Source organism: Nipponia nippon, unplaced genomic scaffold, assembly GCF_047370975.1.
Source record: "Nipponia nippon isolate SJK-2023a ecotype South Korea unplaced genomic scaffold, ASM4737097v1 scaffold_4, whole genome shotgun sequence".
Classification (NCBI taxonomy): domain Eukaryota; kingdom Metazoa; phylum Chordata; class Aves; order Pelecaniformes; family Threskiornithidae; genus Nipponia; species Nipponia nippon.
Genome location: NW_028262358.1, coordinates 31,191,352 through 31,209,337, shown reverse-complemented (window position 1 = coordinate 31,209,337; position 17,986 = coordinate 31,191,352). Strand labels below are relative to the sequence as shown.

General features: G+C 41.6%; 1 protein-coding gene across 5 annotated transcripts in view; it reads left to right on the top strand.

The window, feature by feature from the left end:
• PLB1 (phospholipase B1) overlaps positions 1-17,986 on the top strand; it is an 86,917-nt gene that overhangs the window by 12,419 nt on the left and 56,512 nt on the right. For all 5 annotated transcript variants that reach the window (XM_087775177.1, XM_009475089.2, XM_087775175.1 and 2 more), the window contains exons 7-16: positions 784-868; positions 1,413-1,464; positions 2,670-2,756; positions 3,191-3,253; positions 4,570-4,652; positions 7,436-7,514; positions 8,170-8,274; positions 10,138-10,230; positions 16,879-16,947; positions 17,747-17,827. In XM_087775177.1, the coding sequence (XP_087631303.1) occupies positions 784-868; positions 1,413-1,464; positions 2,670-2,756; positions 3,191-3,253; positions 4,570-4,652; positions 7,436-7,514; positions 8,170-8,274; positions 10,138-10,230; positions 16,879-16,947; positions 17,747-17,827 (797 nt within the window). The remainder of the gene's footprint in view (positions 1-783; positions 869-1,412; positions 1,465-2,669; positions 2,757-3,190; positions 3,254-4,569; positions 4,653-7,435; positions 7,515-8,169; positions 8,275-10,137; positions 10,231-16,878; positions 16,948-17,746; positions 17,828-17,986) is intronic.

Genomic DNA, 17,986 nt, shown 5'->3' with positions numbered 1-17,986 from the left:
AAGAGACTGTCCAGGTAGACAAATAGCGGTGAAGAAGGGGTGCCGCAGACTGCTGCAAGAGTATTATGTGTCCAACAGGGATTTTGGGGCTGCTACTACTACCCACACCACAGTCCCTGCTGGTGTGTGCTTGCTGCCCATGCTAGCCCAGTGAAATCTTGTGTGGGTTTGCCTGTCCGGTACTCTTTCCGCTGCCATGTGTTCAGGATTTACACTGGGGCTGCCATAGATGCACCACATATGTGAATTCATCATCTATCAGCTTGTTCCAGCTGGCTCTGAAGGCAGCCTTGACTTGCTTGAAGGGTGTTGCAAGTAAAACTTTCAGGTCCACTGAAATGCTGAGTAGTGGATAGCTCTAGGGTCCTCCCCTCCAAATCTTCTTCCTAGTGTCTTAATGTCACCTCCATTTCCCTGTGAAAGGGGCGTAAAACCTGGCAACTCCTCAGCGCTTCAGGAGACTGTCTCTGGGTAGCCCTTCCTAGTAACTTCATTTCTACAGCTGCCTGTATTTAAATCCACCTACACTACTTGTGGCTGACATGAGAGATGGGGATGGAGGTTTCTGACCTGAGTCTGGAGGCAAACTCAGATGTCAAACCTCCACTTGAGAAGGTGAGGAGCAAAACCAGCAAGAACAGCTGCAGAGCGGCTCAGGTGTACCTCTCATGCCTGCCAAGAGATCCTCAGACTTTACATTTTCTGGCTGTTTTAGTTCTGTTGTGTTTATAGTGAAACGGCCCCTTGTATGCAGAAATCGCCTAATCTGTTTATGTCATTCAGCTCTCATTAGCAGTTTTAATCCCTCGGTCCTACACCTGTCTCCTCCACCTGGCCCAAAGGGAGCGACATCAGACAGTCAAGCCATGTAAGTCTGAGGGGGTTTTGGCTGGGCAGTTGATTTACAGCTGGCAAGGTGGAGGATGGAAGCCTTTGATGCTGGAGCACTTCACTGGACACAGGATATGTTCAGTACTGCCTGTGCAGAGGCTGCACAGACATGCCAGGGACAGACCCTGCCGCTGTGGCTCAATTGTCATTTCTCAGAAGCAGAAGGAACAAAGCCCACCACGTGCTTCGCAGACTGGTTCACCTGACTTAACATCAGGTCTCCCTCTTTATAGCTGCAAGACAATTTTTTTGGCTCAAATAGAATTAGAGGTGTGCCTACCAAGCTGTGTCTGCCGTTTTCATCTAAGCACACATGTCTGAAAGTGAGATGCTTGAATATGAGCTAATCACCCCAGGCTCTCTGTGTAGCACAGACAAGAGTCTAATCTTAACACATTTAGGAGAGAGAAGATTAATCCCACCTGAAGTCTCAAATGTTGTTTGATTTAATGGTAAAAATCAGCCAAAGCTTTACCCTTACTGATGCCTTCATAGTTTCTCTTTTCCTTTCTGCTTTTCAGAGACCTCTTGCATCAAGCTGAAGAAATAGTGAAGCTCATGAAAGAGAATCAGGTTTGTTTAAAGCACAAGACAATTCAGAGAGCTCGATGCTAGAGCAGAAAAAAGGAGAAATGGTATTAAATACTGTAAACAGCAATCAAAAATGTCTTCAAAGTAGAAAATGCCATTTCCTGAGGTTAACGGACTTTGGTCTTTCTGTTGTAAATAAGAATCAATTCTGTACTTTTTAAGTAAGGAGTTTTATTCTTGAAAGTATCCTACCTGGTTTGCATTTGTCAGAGTGGCTGAAGATCTTGCTAGGGAAGACAGTATGTTTGTTTTCTGTTGGTTAAGAATGTGAGACCTCTGCTAGCTGCACTCCGTAACTGTGCCAGTTTCTGAGAAGCCAACCCAAAATAATAATTCTCGGTATTTGTCTCTTCAGTTTCCTCTTGGTCTTTTAGGATCATATTTTCAGAAAGGACAGTAAAGGCCTAGATATGCTTTGGCCGATGTCAGTGGTTGACGCTGGTGAGAGTTTGAATTATCACTCACAGCTGAGTGCTTTGTAAATCCCATCCTGGAGTTTTACACATTCATTTTTCTTCTATTCTTAACCCTGAGGCATGTTATTTTGTAAAATGGTCTTGACATAACAGGAAAATGTAATTGCCAAGGTAATTCTGCTGTTGTCTCCTCACTCTACAGGGAGCCCATCAGACTGTTTGTACATGGATTTAGCATACAGTTTTGTAGAACTGAGTGATTCTAACCAATGCTCTTCAGGATTGGCAAGAACTGCCTAGTAAATGTAGCACAGCTGAGCAGAGCTCTAGCTCTCAGATTTTTGCTCCAGTCTTCATCCCACTAGCGTGGCCCAATCTCAGCAGTTCTGGAACATTAACCCTGTCAGCAAGCTGCAACGGTGATGGAAAGAAGCAGCATCAAGCTCTGTGCTAAGCTGTGCATGCCCATCCTCTCCAATGGACTCTTCAATGGCAGCAGCAATTTCTGGCTCTAACCTGAGATTTTTATAGGTGTGCGTTCAGCTTTAATTGCAGCATTTGCTGCCTAACCATCCGTTTGCTGTCTCCTGCTGGGAAAAGCTGGATGGTTTGTCAAATGGAAGTGATCAGGTGGCCAGGGTAGGGTCATGGGCTACTGCTTGGTCTTGCTGGTTTAAAGCTGTAGCAGATCCTGTGTGAGAAAGGAAAATGGCAAATAGGTCTCGTATCATCCTATTCAATTTTTTTATTGTTGTTTTTTTTTTCTCCCAGATGATGGACTTCCAAAATGACTGGAAACTGATCACAGTTTTTTTTAGTGCTGAAAACCCATGCTCTTCCTGTGCCTCCACACAACTGGTAAGCTTTTCATGGGGTGGTTTAGCAGTCAAGGCAGGTGGTTAAGACACTTTCCCAAGCTCTGGTCTCTGCCATAGTGAACCAAAGCAGTAGCTAGTTCCAGGATGTTGGAATTACTCTATCCAGTGATGTAAGCACATGGCGCACTTTTATTTATACACGTGTACTTAATTTGTGATCCCAAGTCTGAGATGCCTTAGTAGAACAGCTCTTTTCCACCTTCAAGTCTAAAGAAGTTGTCTAATTATAGGCAGTTAAATTACAAAACTAGTTCCTTGGTTTTTTCTTGGTGCTGGCTAAGGCTGAATCCAGAATATGGTGGTCATTGGTAACACTTCAGTACGCACCTCAACACACAGGATTTGTGACCTTTGGCAAATTGATAATTTTGTTTTTTCTGCTAGTTCTGATGGCATTTCTTATCTCATTTACAGAAGAGCTGCATATTAGACAATCTGGAAAAACTTAAAGCTGTCTTGGATTTTTTGTATAAAAAGGTAAGATTTATTAATCAACGTTGAATACCTGAATCTTTTGCTGATTTTTGCAATCTCCCTTACTGGACTAGGGCTTGTACCACTGTTCAGGTGACTTAGAACACCAGTCTCATTGACTTCAATCCACTGGCTTCATTCATTGTCAGTAAGTGTTCTATTCATGCTTTTAAAAAGCTGATGCATGCAAACAGAAAGGACAGACAAGTAACTGCTTCGTTTTGCAACACAAGCTGATGTACCACTCAGTCTTTGGGTTTTTAAAGTGATTTCTATTAAAAATGGAGTTCATCTGTCTAGGTCTGAATGTCATTCATGTTTAGCAGAGCTGTTTGTGAAAATAACTGATATTTAATTACTGGATGTATGGAGCTACCTAGGTAGTGTTCAGGCTGCTAACTACCTGGTGATGACTTTTACAGACCAGGGAAAACACCCATTAAAAATATGTATAATGGATCTTTTTTCCTATTATGCATTCATTTTAAGATCTCAGCATTTCTAAAGGTTTTCTAGCTGGCTGAGCTACAAATTATCCGCTTATCTAGGATGGTTTCTGGGAAATGCTCTGCACTGAGTCTTAGTCTACTAATGAATAGTAGACTAGATGCAGATATATCGCTACTAAAGCAGACTATTCACTGTTTATCTGAAGTATTTCAAAAGCATCTTCCAAGAATTTTGTTTTGCTGGATTGAAGGCCTAAAGGGTATTCTAAGCCTGGTACAGTTCGATTGCATCAGGCCACAACCACTCGTTTTTCTCAGACTGACTTCAACAAATGTTGTGTACAGGTGAAGTTCCACCTACGCATTCTTTTCAGATTTTCTCCACTATTATTTCCAGAATCTGTTTATGTGCACTTGCAAAAGTGAAATATCATTATGTAAATGGAAAGCCGCTTTCTGTTTGGGGGAGAGGTGAGGCAGCATGCACGAGTGCTTACGATATTATACAGGACTTTTCATCCCTAGTTTTGCATTGGTATGTTGTCTCAAAAGTGGTAGTTCCTAGTTCATTTGAGTTCAATTTAGTTGGCTGGTAGCCACTTTGGTTATGCAAAATGAATTGCTGAGTCTTAGTCAAGAAGTCATCATCACAAGTACTTCATGAATGATGATGAATGTTATTCTAGATGGCAGGCACAGGAGTAGGGTTCAGGATGGAATTGGGAAAGACTTAGATCATTGATTTTATGCTGGCAGAATCCCAGGCGAGAGGTAACACACGCGGAGCTGTAGACGTAATTTACTGTTATTGCTACTTTCTGATCTTTCATTGCAAATATAACGTGATTAATTTTTTCTTTATTACCGCAGGTTCCCAAGGCCTTCGTAAACCTGGTGGATTCCACTGAACTCACAACTTCCTCTCTTGCGTGCCAAGATTACAATAATGCCAGGTAACAGAGGTTCCTTAAATTCTTGATGTTGTCACCCACTAGTGTTCAGACACATAGATATGTGTATGTATTGACTTTATAACTGAGGTAGAGTCTTCTGAACAGTTTTTCTGCCCTTAATACAAAAGTATGTCAAAGATTTTTGGTCTCCACTTTGTTTCTGGTAAACTCTTTCTGCAAGGCATATGTGGCCAGCAGCTACAGCCTCTCACTCACTTCCCCCTTTACCAAACCCCAGGAGGACAGGAGAAAGACTAGGAAGAATGAAAGCAAGAAAACTCATGGGGACAGATAAGGGCAGTTTAATAGATGAAAGAATGGGTGGGAGGAAATAACTTACACAAAGGTAATTGCTCACCACCTCCTATGAGTGGAAGGATGTCCAACCAGGCTCCAAGCCAACAGCGACCTTGGAAGCCAAAACACCCCTCCTCTTCTTCCTCTACCTCGGTTTTTATTGCTCAGCATGACGTCACATAGTGTGGAATACCCCCTCGGCCAGTTCAGGTCAGCTGTCCCAGCTGTGTCCCCTCACAATCTCTTGCCCGCTCCCAGCCTACTTGCTGGGTGGATCAGAGTGGGGAAAAAGAGAAAGTCTCAGTGCGGTACAAGCACTGTTCAGCAAGAGCCAAAGCATTGGTGTGCGATCAACAGTTTTAGCCACAAATCCAAAACACAGCACCATATGGGCTGCTATGAAGAAAGTTAACTCCATCCCAGCCAGAGCCGGCACTGTGGTTATGGTCACAAGGCTGCAGTCTACCTACCTCCAGCTCTTTAGTCAGTGCTACTGACTAAACTCTGCAACTCTCGAGTCAAAAACTCTGAAGGCTCTTTAAAAGTTTGTTTCGAGGTATCAATGTTCACAAAAGGAATAACTGGTCTTAAAGTACATTGTTAGGCTACGTGAAAGCTACTACTCAGGCTCAGGGTATGGTAGGATGGAGAACATCCAACTTGTCAGTTCCTTATGGTAACTGCGTGCCTAGATGCTTTCATCCGTCTCCCTTTCTCAGTACCTTGTAACAAAAGTGTGAGTAGCTATGTCCCAATTTAGTATGGAGTAGGAGTGCACACTTGGATGGTTATGGTGGAGTAGTTTACAGCTGATGAGATTACACTCCATCTTACTCCACAGTAATTTTTTTCCTGTGCCCGTGGCATAAGACACCATATGTACTAATATAGTCATCCTGAAGTGTTTCACAAGCTTTGCGTGTATACAACCTGGGAGGCATTCCATCAGTCAAGGAAGGGGTCTGGCTGCTGCATAACCACGTGCTTAACAAGTATAAGCAGAGGAGAAGCTTTCCTTGTCAAAAGCAATTGCATGGAGCATTCTAGCTTATTTCTCCTGCACAGGCACTGAGTGGGAAAATGTGAGACACACAGATGAGAGGTAGAAAAGATGGATTTAGGAATATGGGCCTTGCCCTATATTGAAGGCCTTAAAAATAAAATTAAATAGGTCTAATTTTTTTTCCTCGGAGGAATTTTTATATTTCCTTTTCAACTTAAGGCAATTTGCTTTCTTGTCAGCATGCTTTTGTAGATGTGTTTATCTGGTTGAACAGTTCCACCAATCTGCAAGCCTTGTACTTTAGTGTTTGGTAAACTTCTGGGTTCATCTCAGCCTCAGGCCCAGATCATCTCCCAGATAAGGGCCTTGGCATTTGGCTACCAAGTCCCCATTTTGAACTGTGCTTTGAGAGAAAAACATAAGCTCATACCAAAAGATGAGACTTCAGGTGTCTAAGAGATTAGTGGCTGACGCTCTCAGTCCCATGTCAGTACCTAACTTTAGGCATTGAAGTTTGGGACATAATAGGCATTTAAAGTTCCTTCCTTTATTAGATTCTTACCAACTAGAAGTGTTGTCTGAACTAAATGTAATGTGTGAACCACATTTTTAGGCATATAACTCTCTTCATGTATTGTATGAGGTTCTTTTGTTAGGCTTGGGAAAGATTCTGGCCCTGAGTTCATATTTCTTTCACTCACCAGCAGTGATAAAAACACTTTAACAGAAATTTCCCATTTTATAGGTTTAGCTAGAGTTCTGTGAAAAGGAGAGAGAGTCTGTTCCTGACAGGTGCTTATTGCTTACATCTGCAAACCCCACAAAAATGTTTCTCAGATTCCAGTCCATCCAGGCACTTTTAACTGAGTATATCTTTGCTAGAACAAGACTAATCTTAAATGTATCTCATTGTTCCTGTCTACAGCCTCTGAAGGTCTGAGCTCTCCAACTAGCTGCAGAAACATGCAATATGCACATTTCACCTTGCAGGTCAGAAATTTGGCTGAGATTGGTTAGCTGCTTGACAGTGCCTGACCATCGTTTAGCATATATAAGGTTTTGCAGCATTGAGCTTCCATCCACATTTCTAGATGGAGGTCTTGTTGCTGAATACTAAGGCAGAAGTTCCTGTGAAAGTATTCTGAATGTGTTTGATTTTCCTATGTGACTATAGATAGGGAAATGTTTGAAAACTAGCGCAGCTGCTATTTTAAGCCTGAGCATGCTGCTAGCTTGTGAGACCCTGTGCTATTTGTCATCTGAATAGGCTTTCAAATCAAGAAGAAATCTAAAGCTCTGGACATGGAAATATATATCATTTTATGTTTATATCAAAAATTAGGATGTTCCATGTAGCTTTCTCAATATATGCAACAATTTAGACTTCAATATATGCTTGTCAGTGGCTTAAAAGAGTTCATGCTATCTGTCTTGTTTATCGGAAGTTCATAATGTCTTATGTGTTTTTCATTCTTTTCTGCAGCAATCCAGGCAGGAATCAGTGCAATTGTGTTGGTGAACGCTCCGCATTAGATGATAACATACTGAGGTGGTCCTATCAGGTATGGCATCTTCTGTATTGCTTGGATCTCATATTGCTAGACATGTCTATTCATTTTCCAGATTGGACTGAAGTGAGGAGTTAAGGAAGGACTAGCAGTGAGGAAGTTGAGTAACAGCCTTTCTACCACATGTCCACAGCAATCTCAACCCCATTTCTTACATCAAGAACATTGGAGATAACTTCTCTCTATACCTGAGTGATCTTAGTATCTTTTGAAGTTTCTAATGACTATATAGCTTTTGGCAAGCTAGGATTTGTCATATCCCATCAGAGAAATGATCCATCTTGTCCAGTAACCTGACACATGATTTAGAAGAGGGAAACTTTCTGTTAAGACAAAGACAGATGTGCTAGAATTCCTTTTAAAAATGAGAGGCAATAAGCATGAAAGTTCATTGCCTTGCTAAACTTGCTACTCTTTCAAGGAAAATTATGGTAAATCAGTGTAGCTTTCTCATAGCTACAAGGAGTTTCCAATTATTGTGTAAGAAGATGTCATTAAATTACTGTCTTTGTTCTGGATTACAGAATTTTACTATTGTGGTTTATTAGGGGTGGGGATAATCTTAGTTCTCTTTGAGCCTTGATGAATTGCACATATGTTACACTCTCTACCTGATAATACTCACCCGATTAAATGGTTGTCTATTCAGGATGCTTGGGAAAAACTGCTGGAGTCTGAGAGGTATGATCAAAAGGATGACTTCACTGTCGTTCTTCAGCCTTCTCTCCTAGAAAGAAATCTGCTGCTCAGACCGGTGAGTAAACTCGAGTTGCTCCATTCTTTCTGTGCTGTATCTGCTGAGATTGAGTGCAATATTCAGCTGGCTCTTTGCTGTCTAGGCTGTGTGTAATGCCAGAAGACAAGGGCAGTCAGTCACATGCAGAATACACCTCAGGATCAGACACAGTAGTCCTGAGAGTGGAGCTTGCTTCAAACAGTGTCAGTCAGAGATCCTCTCTGTTTTGAATGCTATGTTCCTTGGAGAAATCAAGTTATGGCACCTCTGTAGATGATAACATCACAAGTGTCTGGAAACTGTCCATGCTGCTAATTTTTCCATACCTTTACAGTCATCAGCTCATTCATCCCTGATTATGCTCATGTGTGTTTGGAAACAAAGGCAAAAAGAGGGTAACAAGAAGTATTTAAAAATGGGTAGGGGGAAAAAGATAAAGGTTTTGTAAACTCTGTTGGAAAGTAGAATTACCTCCCTGCAATGAGATTAATGCAGTCTGGGAACAAATTTTGTCCAGATTTTTTATTTGGCATAGCCAGTGGGGAATGAGTATAGATAGGGTTGCCTGGGATGTCAGACATGATTTTTCCACAGGTGATCTATAATGGGAAGTTCAAAGGTCAAGGTTGTCCGAGACCTGGCAATGAAGAGGGAAAATATTACTTACTAGATAATGGTTCACTCAGATCAAAGTATCAAAATCCAACACATAACATCAGGTGGTTATTTGTAAAACAGGTTGGTGGTAAGTCATGGTCTGGTTCCTGGGCATCATAACAGCTCCTTGAATTTGTGGTAATTCCATTGCTCCTCTCAGCTCAGTAGCAGAATAAAATGAACTGTGAGAAAAAAATTGGCTTCCAGGAAGGCTGGGGTCTGCTGTGTTGCAAAATCTTCCTTTGCTGCTGGATCTTCTTATGCCAGGCTTGCCTTGTCGATGGTTGGCCCATATGCAAATGGAACTTTTAACTTTCATGGCATTACTTCTTCTCTTAGTAAATTGCTCTGTTATTGCCTTATATGCCATCTTATGTCATAGGTGGATTCTTTATTTCTTCTGATTTGTGGAACACCTACAGGCCACCATGTGCAATCTTCCAAACTCCTCCAACAGTCACTTTCATGTAAAAATAAGCATGATCTCTTAAGACAAATTCTGCATGCTTCCACTTTTTAAATGCATGTAAGTGTTAGCTAGAAGAAGTGTTGTTTATTGCAAATCGTACATGTGGTCACATCTGCATGTTTCCCTGATCTCCTATATGTGACTATTGTGATCATGCTTTGCTGTTGCTCTGGTTGTCTTGTCCTGTTGATGTGCGGTTCCTTCACTGTGACCTTACAGTGGTAGGTACAGCAATCACTTAGAACAGCAGCATCTGTTTTGTCTTGACACGCTGAGATCAGCAGTAAGTGGCTTAATGCGCTCTCTACAACTACCTGAAAGGAGGTAGTAGTGAGGTGGGGGTCAGTCTCTTCTCCCAAGTAACAAGTGACAGGACAAGAGGAAATGGGCTCAAGTTGTGCCAGGGGAGATTTAGATTAGATATTAGAAAAATCTCTTCACGGAGAGAGTGGTTAGGCATTGGAACAGACTGCCCAGGGAAGTGGTACAATCACAGTCCCTGGAAATATTCAGAAAACGTATGGATGTGGTGCTTAGGGACATGGTTTAGAGGTGGACCAGGCAGTCAGGTTAACAGGTTGGACTTGATGATCTCAGAGGTCCTTTCCAACCTTAACAATTCTATCAGAGTACCAGAGACTCATATTATTGTGGATATAAATATTATTTTACAGAACAAGACCTTTTGTGGCTGAATGTCTCATCTTCTCATACTCTCAAGTGTTTTCTCATGCTCAAAATGCTTCCTCTTTCAGGGCAGGGATGGTTTCATTACCACATCAAAGACACAACTGGAAACTCTGGAAGAAGATTATACTTCCATAGCTGTGGGCCTCTGGAACAACATGGTGAGCAGTACCACAGACATTGTTGTTTACTGGACTTAGTACGGATGCCTGGTAGCATCTCCACACTAGCCAGACTTTGAGTAGCAAGGACAGAGAGGAAGGAAGAATACAGGAAAGAAATATCCCATGACTGCTATCCTCAGCTGTGCAGAGAGACTGCTCTCGAATAATGCTAAATGCCCTACGCTCCCAAGACAAATCTCTTGCTGTTCTATAGCTGATAATTACTATCAAGAGCTTTTTTAGAAAGGTTTCCAAAGTAGCTTTGGGAAGCTCCAAGGAGACTTTGGGAAGTCTCAGGGAGTAAATGAGCTGTGACAGACCCTTCTTTTGCTAGTCTCCCCTTTATGACAGAGCAGCACAGTGACAACTGAGGCTAGTCCTCACCTGAGATTATGGCAGTTATACTCTTCTGTCTCCTCTGCCCTGTATCCATCCCCCTCTTTACTAATGAGTCTCATAAGGTCACCTCCTCCTTAACCATCATGCTTCTGCTGCTGTTGCTCATACTAAAAAGGTGATAGATAGCCTTGAGGAGCTCCTGTTACTTCCTCAAGAGCTGCATGTTCTACCCAGCTGATGAAAGCCGAGAAATTATGCCTTCTAATGGGAGGAAGAGGGTGTCTGAGAGAAACATGGACTCTCTGACCCACTCGAGCTTGAACATGATGACCAGTTCTGTAGGAGGCTGTTTCCTTCTGCAGGCTTGAGCTGCTGACACACAGCATTTGTGTGTGTGACTGAGTGGATGCACGTACAGCTGGAAGGGTTTGCATTTTAAAATTGATGATGGGAGCAAGTGAAGAAACGGGAGTTGCTTTTCAATATGAATGAGACAAAAAAGCAGGCACATGGTTTTGGACTCACCAGAGCAAAGTAGGATGTTACTGCTTAGTGCATACAATGTTTGAATGCCCTGATATCAGTAGGTTTGGGTAAGATGTTGATTTTATTATTCCTTCTGACTTAGAAACTTCCAAAATTTTCTGCCTTTTTTTTTTCTAATAATATTCTTATAACACATATAATCTGTTTTAATTAGAAAGAATCTGCAATGACCAATTTAAGTTAAAGACAAAAGACTTACTTTTTTGCTTGTTTTGCAGTCTGCATGTTAATAAGATTTTCATTTGAGAGCACCTACTATTTTTGTGTCTGTCCAAATTATCCTAAGCACGAAGGAAAAAAAAGTCTATTCTGCAACTGCCTTTTAGTAAACCACATTTAAAAATAAATCCATGCAGATTGGCACATTCTTTATTTCCTTTTATGCTAATTCTGGCAGTAGTAATGCTGTTGTAGCCCTGATCATTTAAAGAAGCAGGATTTGCAGAAAGAGGCTTTTATTCAACCAGATGATATAGCTAGAAAAATCCTAATCACTCTAATAAAAGATGTTATCTTTTAGTTCAAGTTAGTAGGATTTTAGTTAGTAGGAGCCAAAGAATTAAAAAATTATCACCTGTTGAAGCTCCAACCTTGGAACCAATGTGCTGCATCCAGTTATCTGCTTTGTTATCTGTGATGTTCCTCATGATGATGTCAAAGTTCCTGCCTCAGTTCTTCTATCGTAAAATAGATGCCATGATAAGATGCACGTTGGCTTCTTTATTGTTGTTCTGCCTTGGCCTCACTAGGCAATTAGTTTCACTAGCTGAATGAGCAAAGCAGACACTGAAAATCAGAATCCTGAAGTGTGAATTAAACATTCTCTCTGTTTCTGGCAGTTCTCTGTTAAGAAATGGAGAGAGTTACTTTAACTGTCCATGTCTTGGTGTCCCCATCAGTGTTGGAGATATTTACCTAGATCACACAATTACCATCACTTAAACATTATTTGTAAGACACTAGAAAGCAGTGGCATATCCTCCTCAGACATTATAAACATTGAAGCTGGTTGGGAGCAAGCCACACAAAGTATGAACATCCAATTTGCTGTGAAAAGTGGCCCTTTACATCTGCTTAGCACGGTTCTTCAATCAGCAAATTTTTGAAATGAAATGCTGAATATTCTTTCAGCTAGAGCAGAAAATGAATGCTTTGGACTGGAGAGGGACCACAGTGCTGCCAGTTTGCCATCCATTTTGTGCCTTCCCAGCAGGAATTGTTTGGATCCAACTGAACCAAACTTGTCAGAATCTGACATCCATCTAACTGTGACGATAGATCAGCCTGAAGTAGTATGTTTGTTAGGGCTTATCAGTTGGAAACTGACCTCTAGCTTTGAGTAATGTCCTTCTTTTTTAACAGATTCTGCAATTAGCAGAGTTCATGTGCTTCTAACGGGCTTCACTTTCCTTTTTATCCAAGTCTAGACTACAGCTTCCCCCCCCCCCCATTGCTTCTTACTGTCCAGCTTTTTAGATTTCAGTTTATGCAGAATGCCAATACTAGGCATCTTGAATATTTTTTACAAGGAGTTGTAATAGTATCATCCCCGTTCTGAAATAGTTACATTGCCTCCTTCAAATCCAGGCTCTGTAGAAGGGGAGTTCTCTTCTGAAGTTTAATAACTCATGCAAACATAGTCAATTAACCCAGCACTGATATCTCTTTCCTGCCCTCTCAAATTCTTACACTTAGCTTGCAACAAACTCTTTCTGTCACTTCAGAGGATATTTTTTTTCTCTTTATAGCTTCTGCAAGCAGAAAAGCCTTCCTCTTTCTCTCTGCTTCATTTTTCTGTCCGTGTTTCCCCCTTTCCTGCGCAGACTTTATTTTGCCTCCTGATCTCTGTCCTTGAGCATCCCATTCTTTAGTGTGTTACCCTATTCTTGTCATTTTAACTGCTAGGAGCATTTTGTGGAAACAGCAGAGGTGGAAAAACTATAAGCAAAATGAAGTGGTACTTTTAAGGACGGCTGTTTTAGGGCCAGTTACCCAGTCTCAGGCAGTGAGCGTGCTGGGGAGCCACCAGAACCAGAGAATTGTCATCAAGGAGACAAATACCAAGTTTGCTTTATTTCACTGTTTTTCCTCAGTATGAAGTGGTTCCTCTAGTGAGGGGCAGCCTAGGTGATCTGGAGGAAGAGCAAAACGTGGCAAAACCACATCTTGCTACTGGTTTGAAGGGAGACTACAGGAATGGTAGTATTCCCTTCACAACTTCTTTTCCCCTCTGTTTTCCTGCCTCCTCTTTGATTTAGTGGAATTTTCTTAGTACAGCTGGCAATCATCAGAAAGGCACCTCTCTGGGTAGGTTCCTTGTCTGCCTGTGATGATATTCTGCCATGATGTAAAAGCAGACGATATGAAAAATGCTTTCAGTGTAAAAAGCACTGGCAGGTGTCCACACCTGGTAAAGGTTACTCGAGTTCTACTGGGAAGTCCAGCTAATGGTTTATGCTGACTGCTTTAAAAATAAAACAAACCAACCCACAATGCAGTATTGGGAACTGATAGGAAATCAAGATTGTGACTTGTCGAGCAGCACACACAGCAGAATGAGGAAGTGCCCAAGAACTGCATTCAGAGAGTTTCATAGAATCGTAGAACAGTTTGGGTTGGAAGGGACCTTTAAAGGTCATCTAGTCCAACCTCCCTGCAACGGGCAGGGACATCTTCAACTAGATCAGATTGCTCAGAGCCCTGTCCAACCTGACCTTGAATGTTTCCATGGATGGGGCATCTACCACCTCTCTGGGCAACATGCTTCAGTGTTTCACCACCCTCATTGTAAAACAATTCTTCCTTATATCCAGTCTGAATCTACGCTCTTTTAGTTTAAAACCATTCCCCCTTGTCCTACCACAACAGGCCCTGCTAAAAAGTCTGTCCCCATCTTTCTTATAAGCCTTCTTTAAGTATTGAAAGGCTGCAATAAGGTCTCCCCGGAGCCTTCTCTTCTCCAGGATGAACCACCCCAACTCTCTCAGCCTTTCCTCATAGGAGAGGTGTTCCATCCCTCTGATCATTTTTGTGGCCCTCCTCTTCCTGCTGTCTGCCAGGCTGCCCTTCCCTTCTTTTGAGGCTTGGTACCAGCCTCTTTCTTGCAATGATTACCTGCTTATGGGCCAAAGGGCAAAACCTTGAAAATCTAATGGCAATTGGCAGTTGAACTGCACTTCAGTCTGGCTGAGAAGAAGCTGAGCTTGCAGCTGCTAAGCAGTTGTCCTAGGCATGGCTGCCTATGTTAGCAAAACATTTATAGCTATCTAGGAGCAATGCAATTCATACGCTAAGCACATCAGAGAACAGTCAGCAAAATGACATTGGGTAGCTAGGAAAAGCTGAGAGAGGTCAGTTGTTTACTTGGACAGCTTTGATATCAGAGAGCCTGATTGATTAATTTTGGCAAATGTCTACAATTCTACCTCTGGACCTATATTCGGGGGAAAAGCTCCTTTCAAATGTGTAAAGAACTTAGACAAGAAGCTCTTGCTCTTGTGTAACAGAAAAGACCACAAAAAACCTATCCTGCAACCAAGGGAGACGCTGAAACCAGGCAAGAACCCAAATGGGAACAGCAGCGCAGGAGGCTGCCCATGCCTCTCTTCCATGTTCAGGGCTTTACACCAACTTAGAAACCGCTGCAGTACCAGAGCAGACCCGCACGCTAACCAGCCTGCACAACAGATGTGCTAGAATTCAGGGGAGGTTTTGGCTGCCCACAATGCATACTTGGTGCCCGATTTCCTGACCAAGACCTTGCAGCTCTGCTGCATGGGAGCTGTCGGTCTTTGCTGTGAGAAGAGTGTCTCTGAGTCATCTGGAATTAATTGCCTCCTGGAGAAATTCGTTCTCATCACGCAACTCCCAGTAACATACAAGCGTCTAATACTTGTTTGAGCTTCATTCTTAGCCAAGAAATACCACCGTTGTCCCATGTTCTGTGGGATCATTCTGTGCTGGAAGAAGAATATTTTCTTTTAAGAATGTCATTAAATAGCTACTTTGTTTTGTCCTAGGAGGATGGGAAAGTACCAGCTCCCAGCATATCTTTTCTCTGAGCTTCGTTATTTTGCATGTTTCAGGGACATTCCTTTTACTGCTGTCTCTCTCAAAAAAACACAGATTCTGTTTCTTCAAATGCTTTTTTCAAAGAATATCTAGCTCCGTAAACCTCTTCTCTATTTCTCTGAATTTTCCCGTTATTTTCATTGATGGAACAACCAAAACAGAATATAACACTCCTGCCCGGAATGTATCAGTGAAGTCAAGCCTGTTATTGCTGTATTTTTCAGTGCCTTCAATCCTGTTTCTTCTGTAGTCTGCTGCTTCTGGCAGCTGCTGGTGCAAACTGAGCAGACATTCACTGAGGAATCTAAAATAGTGGCCAACTCCTTTGGGTGTGATTGCAATTTAATTAGCACCCAGCAAGGTGCCTGAACAGGTGATTATAAGTGATTCTATGTGGTATTTACCACTTTGTGCTGTTAGTATTGAGTTTTGAATCATTCCATAATTTCTCGTTAACAACAATCACCTCTCCATCATGTAAGAAGGCGGCCAACAAATAGAAATATTATCAAGCCTCTGTGCAGAGTTGGAGTGTGCCTTTTCATGTTGTCTAACGTATGAAAATGTAGGTAAGGAAACAGTTCTGGAAGGTGGGATAAATTAACAAGCTTTTAGTTGCACAGGCTACAGCCACCAGAGGATTGGTGCGTGACCTTAATGTGTTATATTCCATGTTTCTGACTTTGCTGCAAAATGAATTTGCAGCAGAGGGAGTACATAAAGAGAGTCCTCATAAGACAGAAGGAAAAAAAGTTAACGCAACATGAATGTATCACCAAATGGAAGATTTTTAGTTTTCCATTTATATCAGGGATTTTGTAATTTCCGCTTCTGAGGTAAAGCGATGTGGACTTACCCGAGCCTTCAGTGTATAATCTGAGTCAAAGCTGCGTTTTCCAAGGAGTTTCAGTAATACCATTTTTACTTTGAAGTTTCAATCTACTCAGAGTTGCTTTTCCTCCCACACAAAAGTCTTCAGTTCCTTTATGCTTTTATATGAAAACTATAAACTGTAGAAAGCTGAAGAAAGGTCTCCCAAGTGTGCCTTTCTCAAATGTTTGTGAGCATGGTTTCACAACCTGGGAGAAGACAAAAAACTTGTGGCGGATGAGGCCTGGGAGGACAGACAAACTGCTGCAAAGAGTTGTTACCTGGCATCACAGCTGTTGTAACCCACCTTTTGCTTTCTCATACTCAGCTGGGAAGTAAAACTGGCTTGCAAATCTCAGCAAAGTTTAAACTGCATACCGTAAGGGGGGAAAACTAATCATGAGGATGGTTTAAGCTATGCTCTTCTAGAGCATCTCCACAGTTACTGTGGTTGAGCTGATAAATAGCAACTTGATTGTAAGTAGTTGAATACTGTGGTATGAGATCAGTGCCTTGTGGGAAAAACACTTACAGGGTCAGCATTCCCAAGAGTAGGGTTAATGTGTGGATGCTTGTTTTAACGATGATGGGATGACAGTCTGATCATGAGAGAGGCCTTTTTTTTCAGTTCCTTGCTTTTGTAGGTATATATGTGGTATGTTATACATAGGTAGATATCTGTCATAAGCAAAACAAGTTTTTAAATGTATATATGGACCTGATGGAAAACTCCAGGCATTAGAGCTTTTGCGTTGCTGCTGCTCTCCCTTCCCTCCCACACGCAGCATGTGTGCAATTCCTCTGTTCTCTCCCTTCCAGATGGAGCCAGTTGGACGGAAGCAGCCTCACGATTTCACAAAAATGCTTCGAGTCCAGTGTCCATCTCAGGTAAAAGGGTTTCCTTATTACTGTGAGATTTTATTTACTCTTTGCAGATTTTCCAAGTTTTCAAATGCTGTTGTCATCTTCTGAAGTTCTTGGGAATGTGCACTTACCCAATATATTGCACTGGTAAAAATTCAGTGTTCTTAAAGTTCATTGACGCAGACTCTTTATTTTAAAAAGATGAAACTCTTGACAAAATTCACTTAAATCATCTTACTGTGTCAGATATTTTTTTATTCAAAATATAACTAGCTATTCTGAATTTGTTAATTGCAGATATCAGGAGTCTATTATCAGTATTAAAAACTGTATCAGCAATAAAATTGAATCTATGTATTTTATATAATTTAGCTTTTCTGTGATTGGACTCCGTCTCCTCTCAGGTTTAACTATTTTAGTCCCTGGAGCTGTCAATAGCCCACTATCTTCAGGATCTGAGCATCTCTGGTTCAAAGAACAAGTTCTTGAATGTTTTTGCATTTAAGCTCTGACTTCAATAATTTCATAGTGAGAAAATATTACTGGCATCCAAAAGCTTCATTGAACAGCAATTAGAGCACCAAAGAAACTGAATTATGCATTTTGGTTGATGTTAGGTTTAAGGCAAGAGGTGGTGCTGTGCCTAGAGCATACCAGGACTTAATCTTCAGGTCTAACCTGGTTTACTTTACTAGTGCAATGTTCATTTAAAAAGTTAATACTGTAAAGATTTTCTTCTCTTGGAAAATCTAGCCAGAAGACTTTAAGATCATCTGACTGCATTTCCACTAGCATTGGTAAACACACTCTCTTCACTCTGCAGGAAAATCCGTATTTTTTCACATACAGAAATAGTAACTACTCATCTTCCCCGGAGACATCAGATGCCAAAGAAACATCTCAGGTATAGTAGGACTGTTTGCACCATATGGACTGAGTGTATTCCAGGGAGTGGTGCAGGTGGGTGAGAGTGTGCTGTAGCCTAATTAAACAACGTTACCCAGGAAAATTAAATACAAAGCTCCAGCTCTTTATTTCCATGCTTGACTAAATAGTCAGATGC